General features: G+C 44.5%; 1 protein-coding gene across 3 annotated transcripts in view; it reads left to right on the top strand.

The window, feature by feature from the left end:
- The window catches only part of LOC146493677 (CMP-N-acetylneuraminate-beta-galactosamide-alpha-2,3-sialyltransferase 1-like), a 45,165-nt gene that overhangs the window by 21,008 nt on the left and 7,297 nt on the right, over positions 1 to 16,860 (top strand). For all 3 annotated transcript variants that reach the window (XM_085149053.1, XM_085149051.1, XM_085149050.1), the window contains 2 exons: positions 71 to 267; positions 452 to 619. In XM_085149053.1, the coding sequence (XP_085005179.1) occupies positions 71 to 267; positions 452 to 619 (365 nt within the window). The remainder of the gene's footprint in view (positions 1 to 70; positions 268 to 451; positions 620 to 16,860) is intronic.

Here is a 16,860-nt window from a genome sequence, read left to right as displayed (position 1 = left end):
TCAAAATAATCAGTTAGTACAAAAAAGCTAGTGAACTCAACAAATTAATTAATTACTTTTGTTATGTCAGCGCATACAGACAGACAGACGCAACTTCGCTTTCTACAATAAAACAGTGGACAAGGTTTTTCAGATCTTCCCAACCAAAGTCAATTTCACAAGATCCAGCCCTGACCTTTGTAGAACTTGTGCTGTGGTTGGGAATTCTGGTAATCTCAATGGATCGCATTATGGACCACTGATAGACTTTCATGATATTGTCATAAGGTAAGAGTAGAACATACTATTTTGAAATCTTCATGCATGTGTTATCTTTAAATATCTGTAAGCATTGCTAAAACCTTTAAAACTCAATTGAATAAGATATTTTCTTTCCCCAGTATGGACGTTCATTCTACATATATCATCCAATAGATGATAATATGAACAATATATCCTCTGTGCTTTTTAGAATAAACCGTGGGCCCACAAAAGGCTTTGAAAGAGATGTTGGAAACAAAACAACATACCATGTGATGTATCCAAGGAGTTTCAAAAATTTGGACAACACCACACATCTTGTGTTTTTTCCATTCAAAATTTCCGATCTACTGTGGCTTATCCGGTCTTTTACTCAAAGGTATGTGTGTATTACAAAGGTAATATTTTTATTTGATCTTGTATCTTGGTGATTTAACATTTATGATTTGAAAGTGTAGTCTGAATACATAACTGCAAGACAAAACCCTTTGAATATACACTTTTGTATATTTTGTATTATATTTTCTAAAAGGAAAAAAATGAATGAAGAAAGGAGAGCCCACAAGAAATAAAAGTAATGGGAAAAAAATGATCAGAATCTGAATCGCATTTATTAGCCAAGTATGCATGCACAAACACATACAAGGAATATGGTTCCGGTCGCTGGTGTCTCTCAAGCACAACAATGTAAAATACACAATATATGAGCGACACAATGAACAATATACATAAACCACAATATAAAAATGTCTAAATCCTTATATACAGAAAATACAAGATTACAGAAATGAATACCACAGAGTGTACATAAACTGCAGTTGCAATCTGGCAGTGTGAAGCAATGTGACAGTTCAACGGTTTAGGAGGGAAATGGCAAGGGGAAAGAAACTGTTCCTGTGTTGGGTGGTCCTGGTCTGCAGGCTTCTATACCATCTGCCAGAAGGCAGCAGGTCAAAAGGTCTGTGTCCAGGGTGTGAGAAATCTGTGATGATTCCCCCTGCCTGTTTTCTGGTTCTTGAGAGGTACCAGTCCTGGATGGAGGGCAGGGGGGCTCCAATGACCTTTTCTGTTGCCTGGAAAGTCCACTGCAGTCTGCACCTGTCCTTTTTAGTGGCTGCTCCATACCAGACTGTGATGGAGGAGCACAGGACAGACTCAATGACTGCAGTGTAGAACTGGATCAGCAACTCCTGTGGAAGACTACACTTCCCCAGTTGTCTCTGGAAGTGTATCTTCTGCTGGGTCTTTTTGAGGATGGAGGAGATGTTAGTCTCTCACTTCAGGTCCTGGGAGATAGTAATACCCAGGAACCTGAAGATCTTCACAGTAGACACCGGGCGGTCTGATATGGTGAGATGGAGCAGTGTTGAGGGATGTCTCCTGAAGTCCACTATTATCTCTACAGTCTTAAGCATGTTCAGCTCCAGATTGTTCTGACTGCACCAGAGTACCAGCGGCCCAACTTCCTGTCGATACTTACAGAAAGACATAAAAGAGAGAAATAGACAAGTGACATGTATTGAGGTAGGTCGGAGGGGGGACAATGTAATTTCACATGAGATAAAGTGGCAGGAGTGAGCAGCAGTACAAATTTGAGCCATACAAGACTAAAAGTGGCAATTAGTGCAATATTGTCTCATGAAGGGTTTGTTCCCTTCGCCTCCAGGTCGGGGAATGGATCCTGACCGTAGTCTGTGCTTATGCGCTGAGTGGCAGTTCAGAGTACTCAGCCTTCTTTGAGTCCCTGGGTGGGGTACTGGAGGGTGCTCCCCCTGAGGACAATGGACAGACCTGGTGCACCTAAACGCACAGTGGGGTGTGCTGGGAATGCCTAGCAGAGGTCTGTGAGATCCTCAACAGCATTGAGTCCGAATGGACCATGCGGCCGCAGCTCAGTGCAGCAGCTTCTGCAATGGAGATGCTGAACAAGGTAGTTGGTGCCTGTTATGGTGGTAATCTCTGAACCAAATGGTGGACACCAGAGGTGAGGGGAGCCTCCAGAGCCCCACAGGCTAACCAAGCTGCAAAAGGAGTCCTACTGGGCTTGGTTAGCCTGTGGGGCTCTGGAGGCAGCTGATAGGTACTGGCAGGCCAAGCGGAATGCAACGTGGGCGGTGGCTGAAGGTGTGGGAGGAATTTGGAGAGGCCATGGAAAAAGACTTTTGGACTGCCTCGAAGAGATTCTGGCAAACCGTCAGGCGACTCGGGAGGGGAAAGCGGTGATCTACCTGCACTGTGTATATTGCGGGTCGAGTGCGGCTAACTTCGACTGAGAAAATTGTCGGGAAGTGGAAGGAATACTTCGAGGACCTCCTTAATCCCACTGGCACGTCTTCCGTGTAGGAAGCAGAGTCTGACCAGAGGGTGTGTTCCAACTACAGACGAATCACACCCCTCCGCCTCCCTCGGAAAGTCTATGCCAGGGTGCTGGGGAGGAGAGTCCGTCCGTTAGTCAAACCTTGGATACAGGGGGAACAATGCGGTTTTCGTCCTGGTTGTGGAACACTGGATAAGCTCTTCATCCTCTCAAGGATTTAGGGTGCATGTGTTTTGTGGACTTGGAGAAGGCATTTGACCGTGTCCCTCAAGGGGTCCTGTGGGGGGTGCTCTGGGAGTTTGGGGTGTCTGGCCAATTGCTACGGGCCATTCAGTCCTTATATACAACCATTGCAAGAGCTTGGTCGGCATAGCCAGCAATAAGTCGTACTCGTTCCTGGTGGATGATGGGCTCTGCCAGGGCTACCCTTTGTCACCGATTCTGTTCATAAATTTTTATGGACAGAATTTCTAGGCGTAGTCAAGTGGCAGAAGGCTTTCACTTGGATGGTCTCAGCATCTCATCTCAGATTTTTGCAGATGATGTGGTTTTGTTGGCTTCATCAGGTGATGGCCTCCAGCTCACCTTGGAACGGTTCGCAGCCGAGTGTGAAGCGGTGGGAATGAGAATCAGCACCTCCAAATCTGAGGCCACGGTCCTCAGCCGAAAAAGGGTGGAATACCCACTCCGGGTCAGGGACGAGTTCCTGCCCCAAGTGGAGGAGTTTGAGTGTCTCGGGGTCTTCACGAGTGGCAGGAGAAGGGAGCGGGAGATCAACAGACGGATTGTACCAGACATCCAAGAAAGGGTCTCCAGTATAAAGAGTTGGACAGCACCAGTCCCCAACATGGTACACGCCTACTAGCTGAAGAAGCTGACTGCACTTCATGAGCACCTGGCCGCACAAATGAACCAGCTGCTAGTTGACGAGAGACACCCAGAATGGCTTACCGAAGGCCAGACAGTCCTGATCCTCAAGGACTCACAGAGGGGACCGGTCCCATCCAACAACCGACCAATAACCTGCCTCAGTACCACATGGAAGCTCCTATCAGGCAGATGATCAGGCACATGGCTCAATACATGAGTGGGGCACAGACAAGGATTGGCAAGAATACCAGATGTGTAGAACGAGCAGTTGCCCGAGACTGCAAGACCAGGCTGACCAACCTGTGCACTGCCTGGATTGCTTACAAGAAGGCCTATGACTTGATGCCCCACAGCTGTATACTGGACTGCCTAGACCTATACAAGATCAAAAGGACCCTAAGAGCCTTCATCGGGAGCTCAATGGGAATGTGGTGGACAACACTCACCATCAAGTGCGGGATCTGTCCCCACTGCTGTTCTGCATAGGCCTGAACTCCCTCAGTGACATCATTGACAAGACTGGCTACGGATACCGACTACGGAATGGAACAGTTGTCAGCCACCTCCTGTACATGGATGACATCAACCTGTATGCCAAGAGGGAATGAGACATCGATTCACTGAGCCACACCACCTGGATATACAGCAATGACAGCGGAACATCTTGCAGACTAGAGAAATGTAGTCTGATGTTAACAAAGAGAGGGAAAGTAGTCAGAACTGAGGGGATTGAACTACCAGAAGGCAACATCGCAAACATTGAGGACAGCTACAAGTACCTAGGGATCCCTCAGGCAAATCAGAACCATGAAGAGTCCGCTAGGAAAGCTGCAGCCACCAAGTGCCTACAAAGGGTCAGGAAAGTCCTGAGGCATCAGCTGAATGGTAAGAACAAGATTCGGGCTATCAACACCTATGCCAGGGGTGGCCAACTCCGGGCCTTGAGAGCCGGTGTCCTGCAGGTTTTAGATGTGTACTTGATCCATCACAGCTGATATAATGACTAAATTACCTCCAACATGTCTTGAAGTTCTCCTGAGGCCTTGTAATGAACTAATCACTTGATTCAGGTGTGTTGACCCAGGGTGATATCTAAAACCTGCAAGACACCGGCTCTCGAGGCCTGGAGTTGGCCACCCCTGACCTATGCCCTGCCCGTGATCAGGTACCCTGCTGGGATAATAAGCTCGTCAAAGGAGGAGATAGAAGCATCAAGACAAGGAAACTCCTAACCATGCACACGAAGGGTTTCACCCCAAGTCCAGCACCCTGAGGCTGTACGCTAAGCGGAAAGAAGGAGGCCGGGAACTGGTGAGTGTCAGCACCACGGTCCAGGATGAGACAAGGAACATCCACGAATACTTCAAGAAGATGGCCCCAACTGACCCCATGCTCAGTGAATATCTCAGGCAGCAAAAACTGAAGAAAGAGGAGGAAGACAAGGAACTATCATGGAAGACAGGCCCCTGCACAGTATGTACCACCGGCAGATAGAGGAGGTGGCTGATATCCAGAAATCCTACCAGCGGCTGGACAAAGCTGGACTGAAAGACAGCACAGAGACACTAATCATGGCAGCACAGGACAAAGCTCTGAGCACAAGATCCCTAGAAACTGGGGTCTACAACACCAGGTAAGACCCCAGGTGCAGGCTGTGTAAAGATGCCCATGAGACAATCCACCACAAAACAGTAGGGTGGAAGATGTTAGCAGGCAGGGCATACATGGAATGCTATACCCAAGTGGCCGGCATAGTATACTGAAACATCTGTGCCAAATACTGCGTTTCAGAGAATTTGGCAGTACATCCTAGACTTGTAGTCAAGACTGACTAAACCAAGACCAAGATGAGCCCAAGACCAAGACAAAAAAAGTCTTTAAACTGCAGCCAGATGCTGCTTCGTCACGCTTATTTACGTAAATGGCCTGTAAATGACACAACCAGTCATCCACCCATTCACACACACATTCACACACTGGTGATGGCAAGCTACATTGTAGCCACAGCCACCCTGGGGCGCACTGACAGAGGCGAATGTCGGACACTGCGCCACCGGGCCCTCTGACCACCACCATCTTATGTCCACGGGTGACCGTGGCTCAAGAGTTGGGAGTTCGCCTTGTAATCGGAAGGTTGCCGGTTTGAGCCCCGGCTCGGACAGTCTCAGTCATTGTGTCCTTGGGCAAGACACTTCACTTACCTACCGCCTACTGGTGTTGGCCAGAAGGGCCGATGGCGCGATATGGCAGCCTCGCTTCTGTCAGTCTGCCCCAGGGCAGCTGTGGCTGTGGTGTGTGAATGTGTGTGTTAATGGGTGGATGACTGGGTGTGTAAAGCGCTTTGGGGTCCCTAGGCGGGACTAGTAAAAGCGCTATACAAAAACCTTTTACCACTGTGTTCATCAGTACATAACTGAAACCAAGTGGAGGGTAACACATATTTACATTATTTGTACAGTATGAATGATTTGCTTTGGTACCTGGTCAAACTTAAGCTCTCCTCTGTCTGCCTGTTTGCGCTTCTCCTACAGCAAACTCCGGGCAGCAGCTTCTCCCCCCTCGTTCACATGCGTAAGTGCTGTGCTCAGTCGCCTAGTACGACTGAGCATCTGAGCTCAGATGATACCAAAATTAGCGCACAGTCGTAAATTCCCCCTATGTGTTTCAAATATTGTGTCTAGTTTTTGTTTTATACAGTTGTCAGTCAGGCCTCTAACTATGAAACAAATTACACTCCATTCCACTCCACTCCGGGCTTCTGAAAAAATGACTTAAGCCCAGTAAGCCACTCCGCCGCTCCGCCGATGGTTGACTCCAAATCTCCCGACCACTATGTTGATCTGAGACAGTGAGACCAAGACAGCGAGACCAAGACAAGACCGAGGGGTCAGAGACCAAGACAAGACCAAGACCAAAGTCCGTTGAGACCAAGACAAGACCAAGACCACGTAAAAGTGGACCAAGACCGGTCTCAAGACATCAAACTCTAGTACATTCAACCAGCCTCACAACAGCAGACCATGTGTAACCACACCAGCCCACAGGATTCTTTGAGACCAGCTACCCACACAGCTGCAGCAACAATCAGTTTGCATGACCGAAGAAATATTTATAAGTTACACTTACAAACATGCATAAACACTAGCTCATGCATATTTTGATTTATTTTGATAAATTAGTCCATAATTCCTTCTTCTAGTCTTCAGTAGTCCAGTGGCGGTGTTTCATGGCCCAGGCAAGCACTCTTTATATTATTCTGACATCTTGGCAATGGCTTTCTTGCTGCAACTCGTTCTGTCAAACCTGCAGCTTAAAGTCTTCTCTTTACAGTTGAAACTGAAACTTGAAAATGAACACTATTAAGCTGTGCTTGAAGCTGTTGTCCTGTGAACTACCTGTCATGCAAGCTGTTAACTCTCAGAAACCTGTCGTCTGATTAAGTTGTTGCTTTGGGCCTACCAGACTTCTTCCTGTTACAGTTTGCCCCAGTTTGTTAATGGTGAAGCAAACTGTACTCACTTACACTTTGACTTTCTTTGCAATTTCTCTGTAGGAAAGACCTACATTTTTAAGTGTAATGATGGTCTGTCTTTCTTCCATTGATAATTTCCTTTTTCTTACCATTTTTGTATCAACACACTACTTTCTGCAATATGGTAAATGGCCTGTATTTATATAGCACTTTACTAGTCCCTAAGGACCCCAAAGCGCTTTACATATCCAGTCATCCACCCATTCATGCGCACATTCACACACTGGTGATGGCAAGCTACATTGTAGCCACAGCCACCCTGGGGCGCACTGACAGAGGCGAGGCTGCCAGACACTGGTGCCACCGGGCCCTCTGACCCGGTGGCGCCAGTAGGCAACGGGTGAAGTGACTTGCCCAAGGACGCAATGACTGAGACTGTCCAAGCCTGGGCTCGAACCGGCAACCTTCCGATTACAAGGCAAACTCCCAACTCTTGAGCCATGATCGCCCCCAATACAATACTGTTCAACTGATGCTCACAAGAGTATAGTACCACAGTGTGTTCCAACACTGCTATTATGCAGACAGACGGGGTTGAGTATCTTGCCAAAGTACAACTGTTGCAGTGAGGGTGTTGAGCCCGAGAGCAGCTGACGTGAAAGATGGGATCATTGATGGGAGATAGAAACCTGGACTCTATGTAGCCGGTTATCAAGGTTACGTGAAGTACCCTCTGAAGGTCTATGAGAATGACTGCAACCATAACCGAAACCAACTCACTGATCTGTACCACAGCAACAGCGAACACGTGGAATGCACTGCTACAAAATAAACAGCCAAAGGAGCAATGCCCTCCATGGAGAAAGACACTAGAGGCTAAGATCAAGGTAGCACAGAGGAAAGCCATCTATCGAAGCTCCAGAAAGGGATGTTGTAGAAAGGGATGTCTAAGAAGTTAGCAAGCTGCCCATAACTGAGGCCTTGGAAAATGCCAGGTAAAGACTCACAGCCTCGGCCAGCCGAAAAGGTATACCAGACATATAGAAAGCAGGAGAATCAGCCATCTGTACTCCACAGAACCAACATATACGCTCACTGGTGAGAGAGTGATAAGAAAACATCTTCACCAAGGCTGGAGACGGAGCAGTACTGGAAGAGCATATGGGAAAAATATGCAACCCATAATGGCAATGCTCAGTGGCTCGTGGATTTGGGGTGGCTGTGTCTCAGGTGGTAGAGCAGATCAGCTACTGACTGGAAGGTTGGTGGCTCGATCCTTGGCTTCCTCAGTCTGCATGCCAAGTATCCTTGGGCAAGATACTAACCCCAAGTTGCTCTCCAATGCGTCCATTGGAGTCTGAATATGTGTGAATGCTTAGATTGCACTTAAGTATAGAAGGAAGTGCTTGTATGAGTGGGTGTGAATGGGAGAATGATGCATGTTGTATACAGCGCTTTGAGTACTCCGGGAGAGTAGAAAAGCGCTATATAAGAATCAGTCCCTTTACCATTTAAGAGCAGACTGCAGAAACCTCCCTGAACAGGATCAGTATGCATCACAGTGGCTTTCTTGTGGACCAAGAAAGGGTCTCAAGTATAAAGAGTTGGACAGCACCAAGCCCTGACATGAATCATGTCTTGTGGTTACTGAAGCTAATTTCACTCCTCATAAACATCTGACAGCACAAATGAACCAGCTGCTACTAGATGAAAGACATCCAGAATGGCTAACTGAAGGCCAGATAGTCCCGATCCCTAAGGATCAATACATGAGTGGGGCACAGAAAGAAATTAGCAGGAATATAATTTAGAACTGAGGGGACTCCACTACCAGAAGGCAACATTGCAGACATTGTGATTTCCATGCACTTGCAGTTGTTTGCACAGGCAAATAAGAATCATGAAGAGGCTGCTAGGAAAGCCACAACCACCAAATAGAAACAAGATGATGAGAGATGAGATGGCCTTTGTCAGTTGCAGTTGCCCGCAATTGAGATGACAGACCTTGCCGACCGTACATACAATACACAAACATCACATTGGGGAGACAGGTCAGGCTAGGTAGCAAGTGGGAAAAAAACATCGAAATGTGTAATACAAAAGGATAATCTGGAATGCACAGATATGTAAATGGTAAATTGCCTATATTTGTATAGCGCTTTACTTAGTCCCTATGGACCCCAAAGCGCATTACACTACATTCAGTCATCCACCCATTCACACACTGGTGATGGCAAGCTACACTGGAGGCAAGCATGGGAGTAGGCGTTTGATTTGGGGGAGGGAATGTGATAGTTTGTATCAGTATCAGTGTACATGTTTTCTGTGTGTGTGTATCCCGTGTTCAGCTGAGAGAAAGTGTCACCATGCCCGGTTAAGCGAAGGTCAACAGTCTCCATTGGACCCACGTGGCCTTGAAGGAGGGACAAAGAGTTCTCACAACAGTCCTATTTTTCATGGAAGAATTTTTGTTGTTCCAGTCAGCTTTGACCTTGGCAGGCCTTCAGCTGGCGCCAGTGGGATAGCCGCAGGAGTGAAGATGGTGAATGTTTGGGTTTAGTGCGAACAACTGCAGCCAGTTTTTACAGTTGGTCTGATGTCCATCACTGGTCACCAATTCTCTGAATTCCCGTTCTCCTTCTTCTCCAAGATGTTATCCATATTGTGTTCAATAACACAGTCTTATTCACAGACTAGACTAGACAAAGACATAGAAGCAGCAGCAGGGAAGATAAGGGAGGGAGAGGGCAAAAGATGCATCCGCCTTATCCGAGAGCCAAATACCTGCAGAGATTAAGGCAAGCCTGAGAAGGCAGCAGAATGGGAAAAACAAGATGTGGGCTAGTGATGTGCGATACCACTGATTTCCTTTCCGATCCGATAAAAAGTAAAATTCAAGGTGGTATCGATGATACTGTTCCGATACCGATACTTTGTACAAAAACGTTTTTTTTTTTTACTGTATCTTTTATTGTATCTCAAATTATAGCTTCATAATGATTACAGGACATCAGATTACTTATTCTTATCACTTAATAATGCAGAATTATCATATAGAAATAAAAAAACTGAAGTTGTGTGCCATTTGAGCACGTTGCCTGGCTGCAGCACTAAAGGACTCCGCGAGAGACGTCTGTCTCGCCATAGCAGCACCTACCCCTCTCCTCTTCTTCAGTTCGCCTCAACATACGTTCGTCATATTCTGAGATATGATTTACAGTGAGGTATTTGACGAGGTTTGTGGTGTTGCCACAACACCTCACTGTCTTGCCACATGTATCGCAAACTGTGTCTTGGCTGTTTGTGGAGGTAAAATACGTCTGCACATGACTCCATTTATGCCCAGCCATTGTTGTGAGTGCGCACACCAAGGGGTTGCGACACATTTATGCAGCTGTATTTTGCACATGACTATGAAAGGCGGAGGTGGAAGTAGTTCCTTCCAATGTAGACAATCCAAATGATGTAGTTTCTTTCCACTCTGTTCCTGTTAATGATAAACTACAAATTTACCTTAAATTACTAAAATATTGATATTTTAATATGAGAATTGATTCTAGAACATAAATGACTGGTATTGGAGGAATTTATATTTCAGTATCGATCCGCACATCACTAATCCGGGCAATCAACACCCATGCCCTGCTGGTGAAGAGAGACCCGATGGGATAATAAGATGGCCAAAGGAAGATATAGAATATATCTTATATAATATATAAAAAAAAAAGGAAGCTCATCACCTTGCATATATCCAGCTCCCTGAGACTGTACGCTGTAAGCAAAAGGAAGAAGGCTGAGGACTAGTGGGTGTCAAAACCACTGTCCGGGATGAAACAACAAACATCCATGAGAACATCAGGAAGATGGCCAAGACCAAACTTAGTTTGGTTAGTAAATACCTCAGGCAGCAGAAATCCAAGAAAGAAGAGGAGCAAGAAGAGGAAATATCATGGGACAACAGGCCCCTGCATAGTATGTAGCACCGTCAGGTAAAAGAAGTGGCTGATATCCAGAAATCCTACCAGGGGCTAGACAGCTGAACTGAAAGACAGCACGGAGAAATTAATAATGGCAGCAGAGAAACAGGCTCTGAGCACTAGATGCCATGCGATATGGTACTCATTCCACTGAGCTAAATGAGCGCCCCTGACTACCTTTTAAAATATTTAATTCATTTTAGAAGTTGAAATTACAAGTTACGGCGCTGCACCTTGATGTGAACCAGCGGTCTGCTTTACAAAAAGGACCCCTTAAGCGGGTAATATCCTGTAAGTGGTTTTATACCACAACAAAAACATGTATTATTATTATGACTATCCTGTTATGGGAAATGATGTGGCCAGTCCTGCTTTCTCCCAAGTGGAACTTCTGCACTGCATCCATGTCTGATCTCATCTTGCATTTCCTGCTCCTTTCCTGAAAAAAAAAAAACACCTCCCTCCCTAACCTTGCTGTATTAATATTATCCAGCAATTCCTAGCCTGTTTTTTTCTACTTATAACCTAATTCTGGGACATTCTGTTCAGAGTCCCTTGGCCCAGAAAAACATTACCCTGACTTATATTAGTTATGATGTGTAAAAATGTTTGCAAATTCCTCTGGAGCTCAACATGTCAGTCTCAATATTCAATTCAATTATAGCTCTGAATTGACGTTTTTCAACCATTACCGCCGGTTGCAAAACAGTCCCAGAGCATAATTTTATTACCACCATGCTTGTCAGTTGGCAAAGTGTTCTTAGATTCAGAAGTCTCACCACTGCTTTTCTAAACACATCACTTATCTTTATGGCCTATGATAGGTTTGTAGCATAAACCTATTCGCTGGAATGTTAAGGACAATTTAATTACACAGCAAAGCAATACACGAGTAGGCAAAGTTCTTTATGTTTCTCGTGCACGGGAGAGAACTGGACAAACGCCGTTCCTTCGCTTGACCCCAGTTGCTCTCATCTGCTCCCCCGTAACACTGCTCTTTTATTGAGGTTACATGAATATACATAGGTTCATTAACATATGACGTCTGATAGGTTTGTAGCTTGAACCTATTCGCTGGAACGTTGAAGACAATATAATTACACAGCAAAGCAAGACACGAAGTAGGCAAAGTTCTTCATGTTACTCATGCATGAGGGAGACCTGCCTGGAGCCAAGTGTCGTTCCACCACTTGACCCCCGTCAGACTCTCAGCCAGGTTCCCCATAGCACTCCTTTTATTGTGGTTACATGAATATGCATAGGGTCATTAACATATAACATCTTACATAGGTATACATGTGAACAAAGAATACTGTGTGTGTGTGTGTGTGTGGTGTGTGTGTGTGTGTGTGTGTGTGTGTGGGGTCAGAGTATGACCCCATAAATGACTTCCCCAAACCTACTGGTCTGGAAAGTCCAGCAGTCTATCTAAACAAAAGGCACTTAGACTAAAACAGATATAGCTACGTTAATCCTACCATAAAACAATAAAACAAGGTACGACCTCTTCCCATGCTCCCAGGATGTAGGTGTGGATTCCAGAACACACTGAATGCACACCAAGCCTTTGCAGCCTGCTAAAGATCACACATCCTATCACTACACAATTAATTAAACACCTCTACCAATCTAAAACTAATTATGAAACTCTAAGCATATATAAGTAGATATTTCTAAGCATAAATGACAATCAACATTACAAAACCTAACATTCCCCCCTTTTTGACCTTTATGCTAGAAAAGTTCCCAGTTATGAATACCTCATGTCTGACAGTGTCAATGCAAACATTTTTATACTCAGCATACTCAGCAGTACACAGTTTAACAAATGTATTAGCAGTTATCCCATTCCTCATTGATCTCATCCAATGGCAAACTGCATCCTACGAGCAAACAAATGAATTGTTAAGTTAATAGTTAAAATAAGAAAGTAACATTTTCAAAAACATCTCAGCTTGGTGGTGCTCCTCTGGGCGTGCAAATCACATGTCTCTCTACAGAGTGGTTTAAGTTCTGCAGGGCATCATAAATGTCTCTTCCAGTTGTTTCCATCATTGTCCATAGGACCAGAGTCCAAATGTATGTAGAATAGACATTCAAACATACCAGTTGGCTTTGTTGTTTGTCAACATGGGTCTCAGCTATCTCCAAAGCTGCAGACCTCTTCAGCACTCTAGTTTTATGGCCTCTATCAACCCCCATCACCTCACTTCAGGCCTTCGTCCTGCGAGGGGGATACTTATGACTCCTCCATTGTCCATGCTCTGCAGAAAAACCCCTCTGTGGAAAGGGTGCTGGGTCCAGTTATCTTACTGCTGTTAAGATCCCAGCAGTCTTCAGAGTGTCATCATATGCACAGTACAGTGGCACAGCATTAGGTGATGTTCATAGGAAACTGCTGTCATCACCACCATAGCTTCTGGTTCCTGTGCTTTTCACAGAATCATGATGCCATCCTTAGACTCCCTCTGCGCTGTCGATGGAGCTTGGCACGCTCCCCTCATCCTTCAGGTGCCCGTCTGTTGTCCACAATCTCCTCTGTTGGCCTCTGGAAATCCCCCTTGGCACAGCGCTCATTCCAACGCAGCTTCAGTTCCTTCCTGTGGCTCCAAAGTCTGATCTCATGATGGGCACAAACAGCTCGACCTTTGACCTCAACCACTGCCTGGGCTGTCAGCTATGCCTGGAATGGTTCTTGTTTCTCACTGGGCCTCTGGAGATTTCTCAGGAGATCCCTTTCAGCAATACTCTGACTGCTGCACCTATATTTCCTTGCTAGGAGGAAAAACTTCTATTTGGAGAGCATGTCAACAATCATCAAACCACATTCTTTAGTTCAGTGAACTTCACTTATAGGCCATCAAAGCCTCATCTGAACATGGATGCTCCACTTGCATAGGTTAAAATACCCATAAATGAACTGTTAATCACACAAATCACTGCAACAATAATAGAAAACATTGTTTCATGTTAATCCTGGACCCCTCCTCTTGACGCATGGACACTCCCATGAGTCAACTCATCAAACCTAGATTCCTGTCTTAAAGAAAAAAAGGTTAGCTAGATCATGTCCCAGGCAACATCAGGGCATCTCCTCCAGAGTAGCTCCGTAACCCTGCAATAAAAGATGTTAGCGTGTTTTGCATATTAAGTTTGCTTAACACCTGGCTCTGCCAGGAGCCTGCATACACACCATCATGGCCTGGAAAACAAGATCTGGAAGTGAAATCAAACTTCACACTTGTAAAAAATTGTATCATAAGAGTAATAAAGCATTCAACATCAGCAAGACAAGTGTCATGTGCAGGTTTTCTCAAATCAGTAAACTACAATTATTACCATAATTTGCCTCAGACATGGATCATCCCATGTACTCAGTTAACATTAATGTAATCGGTGACTTCCCTTAAGCAAAGTCACTCCACTCATGTATCACTAGGAGCTCAAAAGTGGCCAGTTAATGAGCTCCATGTTCAACTATTCCATAAACACTGCATCTCTTATTTGTTTTTCTCATGTCACTTGTCCGCTTCTGCCGAATCCTCTACATGTACTCTTAGAAAAACAAACATTAGCAATACACATTGACCATCCCGGTGGTCAGACGCAGGTCGACAGGTTCCAGAGGTGCCATAAAAGGACCATAAAGTTAACCATCCATAGCTGTGGAAAGAAGTGACACTAGTTTTCAACACAGGAAATTTCTCACATGTTATTCACATTGTCAAAGTAACCTTCACATTTTCCCAAAAACACAGTGTAACAGCATCACCACTCATAACCTATAAACACAGTTTTCTTCACACATAAACCAAGAAATCCTATAGTAGGAAAAAACATCAACCAGCTGTCCTGGTATAAATCACATGATCAATTCACATGAAGAACTGTAATGCTGTAGAAAAGAAAATGCAAATGTTAGCGCTGCACAGATGTATACACTCTTTCTCACGGTTTCCTCTGTGAGCAACACAAGGTAGTGAATAACACCCCTGGTAGATGCACAGACACAGAAAGTGGCACCTAAAAGGTTAAATCATCACGCAACCTCGAATGTTGCTGTCATCTTTCTGCTCCTGTAAAAGGAAACACACATAGATTCATCCACCCCTTTGTCCTGTCTAGGTGGAGGTTAACCTTGAGTCGTGGTCAAGCCTTGTCAGCTTTTGTCAGCTTTTACCAGTCAGTCAGGTTTTTTTTTCTCTTTCACTCATTCATTCATGCATTCATTCTTTCTTTGCTGATAGTGGAACCTATCGTCGCATTTAGTTTCCACTCTCAGCAAAATGACGTCATTTCAAAAAGAAAAAGAAGAACTTTAGCTCGGATTACCTCGCTGAATCCTTTTTGGGCAGGAACTTACTCTCTAATTGTCCCAGATAAGTGACTTTCTCCCGAGCCCATTTTAATGTGGAGAAGCTCACTTGTAACAATTTTCTCGACGACGTGTGGTACAGCGCTTTCTGTTCTAATCGTGCAGATCTGCTCAAACAGAGATTATCGAACAAAACTTTCAGTGCACGGTGAAAGTAACAAAATAAAAAGGCCTTGTTAAGTCATGACACAAGCTCCTCATCTCAGGAGGGTAAATCATACCATTAGCACGGTTTATCATACCATCATACTAATTGGCAGGCTCAACTTCACAACAAAAGAAAAATCATCAACTAGATTCACTCCAAACCAACCATCAGCTGCACAACACACAACATAAGTCTAATATGTTATTAGCTATAAGTTTAATCCACAGGTCTGTGCTCTTCACTCATTTAGGCCACACACCCATTTTATTCAGTTTTCCTTTTTCCCTTCATCATAAAACATGTGACATGTTGTCATGCACTTCACAAAAGAAGTTTGTTCTGACGTATTCAGAATTGTGTATTTAGGTACAGGATTCACTCGCACATCAAAACAGGAAACTCAGTGTTTTAGAGTCTCCACTCAACACACAACAGACTCCAACACATCCCATTCACTCGTGCTAGAATTCAGTCACCTTTCCTTAATCTAAGAACGATCAACTAATTTACATATCAGCTATTAACCCACTAAGATGACAGGACAACAGAAATGCATGTTCAAAATGTTATCACAAAAATAGAATTTCCCTCATACAGTAAATTATTTGTGCTGCATCAATCAAGCAGGAAGCATCTCCCAATTTACTATATTAACAACTAAATTTATTGTCTGATCACTGGGTGGTCAAACCAGAATCTTTTTTTTTCCACAAAAGTTAAACTGTTGTCCTGCAACCTAGAGAGTTAGTTCTCAGCATTGGATAAATTCAGCATTTGATAACAAGTGTCTGTTAAATTCACACTATTTTAACACTGATGAAAGATAACAAGCTAATTTTCATTGCATGTGTGTTTGTGTTATTAGGCAGGTTTAATCAATGTCTGTGGAGCTGCATCTCCAGCAGGGCATGTTCTTAAAGCTGCCTGTCCTACACATTTCTCTGCTATTATTTGATCATTTCTTAACTAATGTGCTATGAGTGTACTGGTCTTTGCATCACACTAAGTGACTTGGACAAGATGGTAAACAGACTCACATGCTCAAGATGTTGTCTAATCTTCATGAGCTCTCTTGTGTTTGGAAGTGTTAGTAGGGTTAATGCATGTTCTGCTTGTGTGTGTGTGATTTTGTATGTTTCTTTTTTGCAGTGTTTTAGACTCCTTCACAACTTTCCAACTTAAGCAGTCAGTTTTCTTTTCCCCAGGTTTGCTAACCCCAAGTTTGATTTCCCATATTAAACAACAAAATTCCTATGTGTTCTCACCACTGCTCTCACTCTGTTGTCCTCTCCCACTTCAACAGTCCAATAGCCGGCAGTTGTCCTTCAGCTTTGTCCTGTGTTTCACTGTCTCTTCTTGCCATTTTACTCCAAAGGTGGCAAATGTCAAACTCCAACAGTCTCCTCAGTTCTCCTCAAATGTTCTTGTCACATGCACAGTGAATTTGCAGCTTGTTGGAAA

This window comes from Neolamprologus multifasciatus, chromosome 22, assembly GCF_963576455.1.
Source record: "Neolamprologus multifasciatus chromosome 22, fNeoMul1.2, whole genome shotgun sequence".
Lineage (NCBI taxonomy): Eukaryota > Metazoa > Chordata > Actinopteri > Cichliformes > Cichlidae > Neolamprologus > Neolamprologus multifasciatus.
This window is presented reverse-complemented; position numbering and strand designations above follow the sequence as displayed.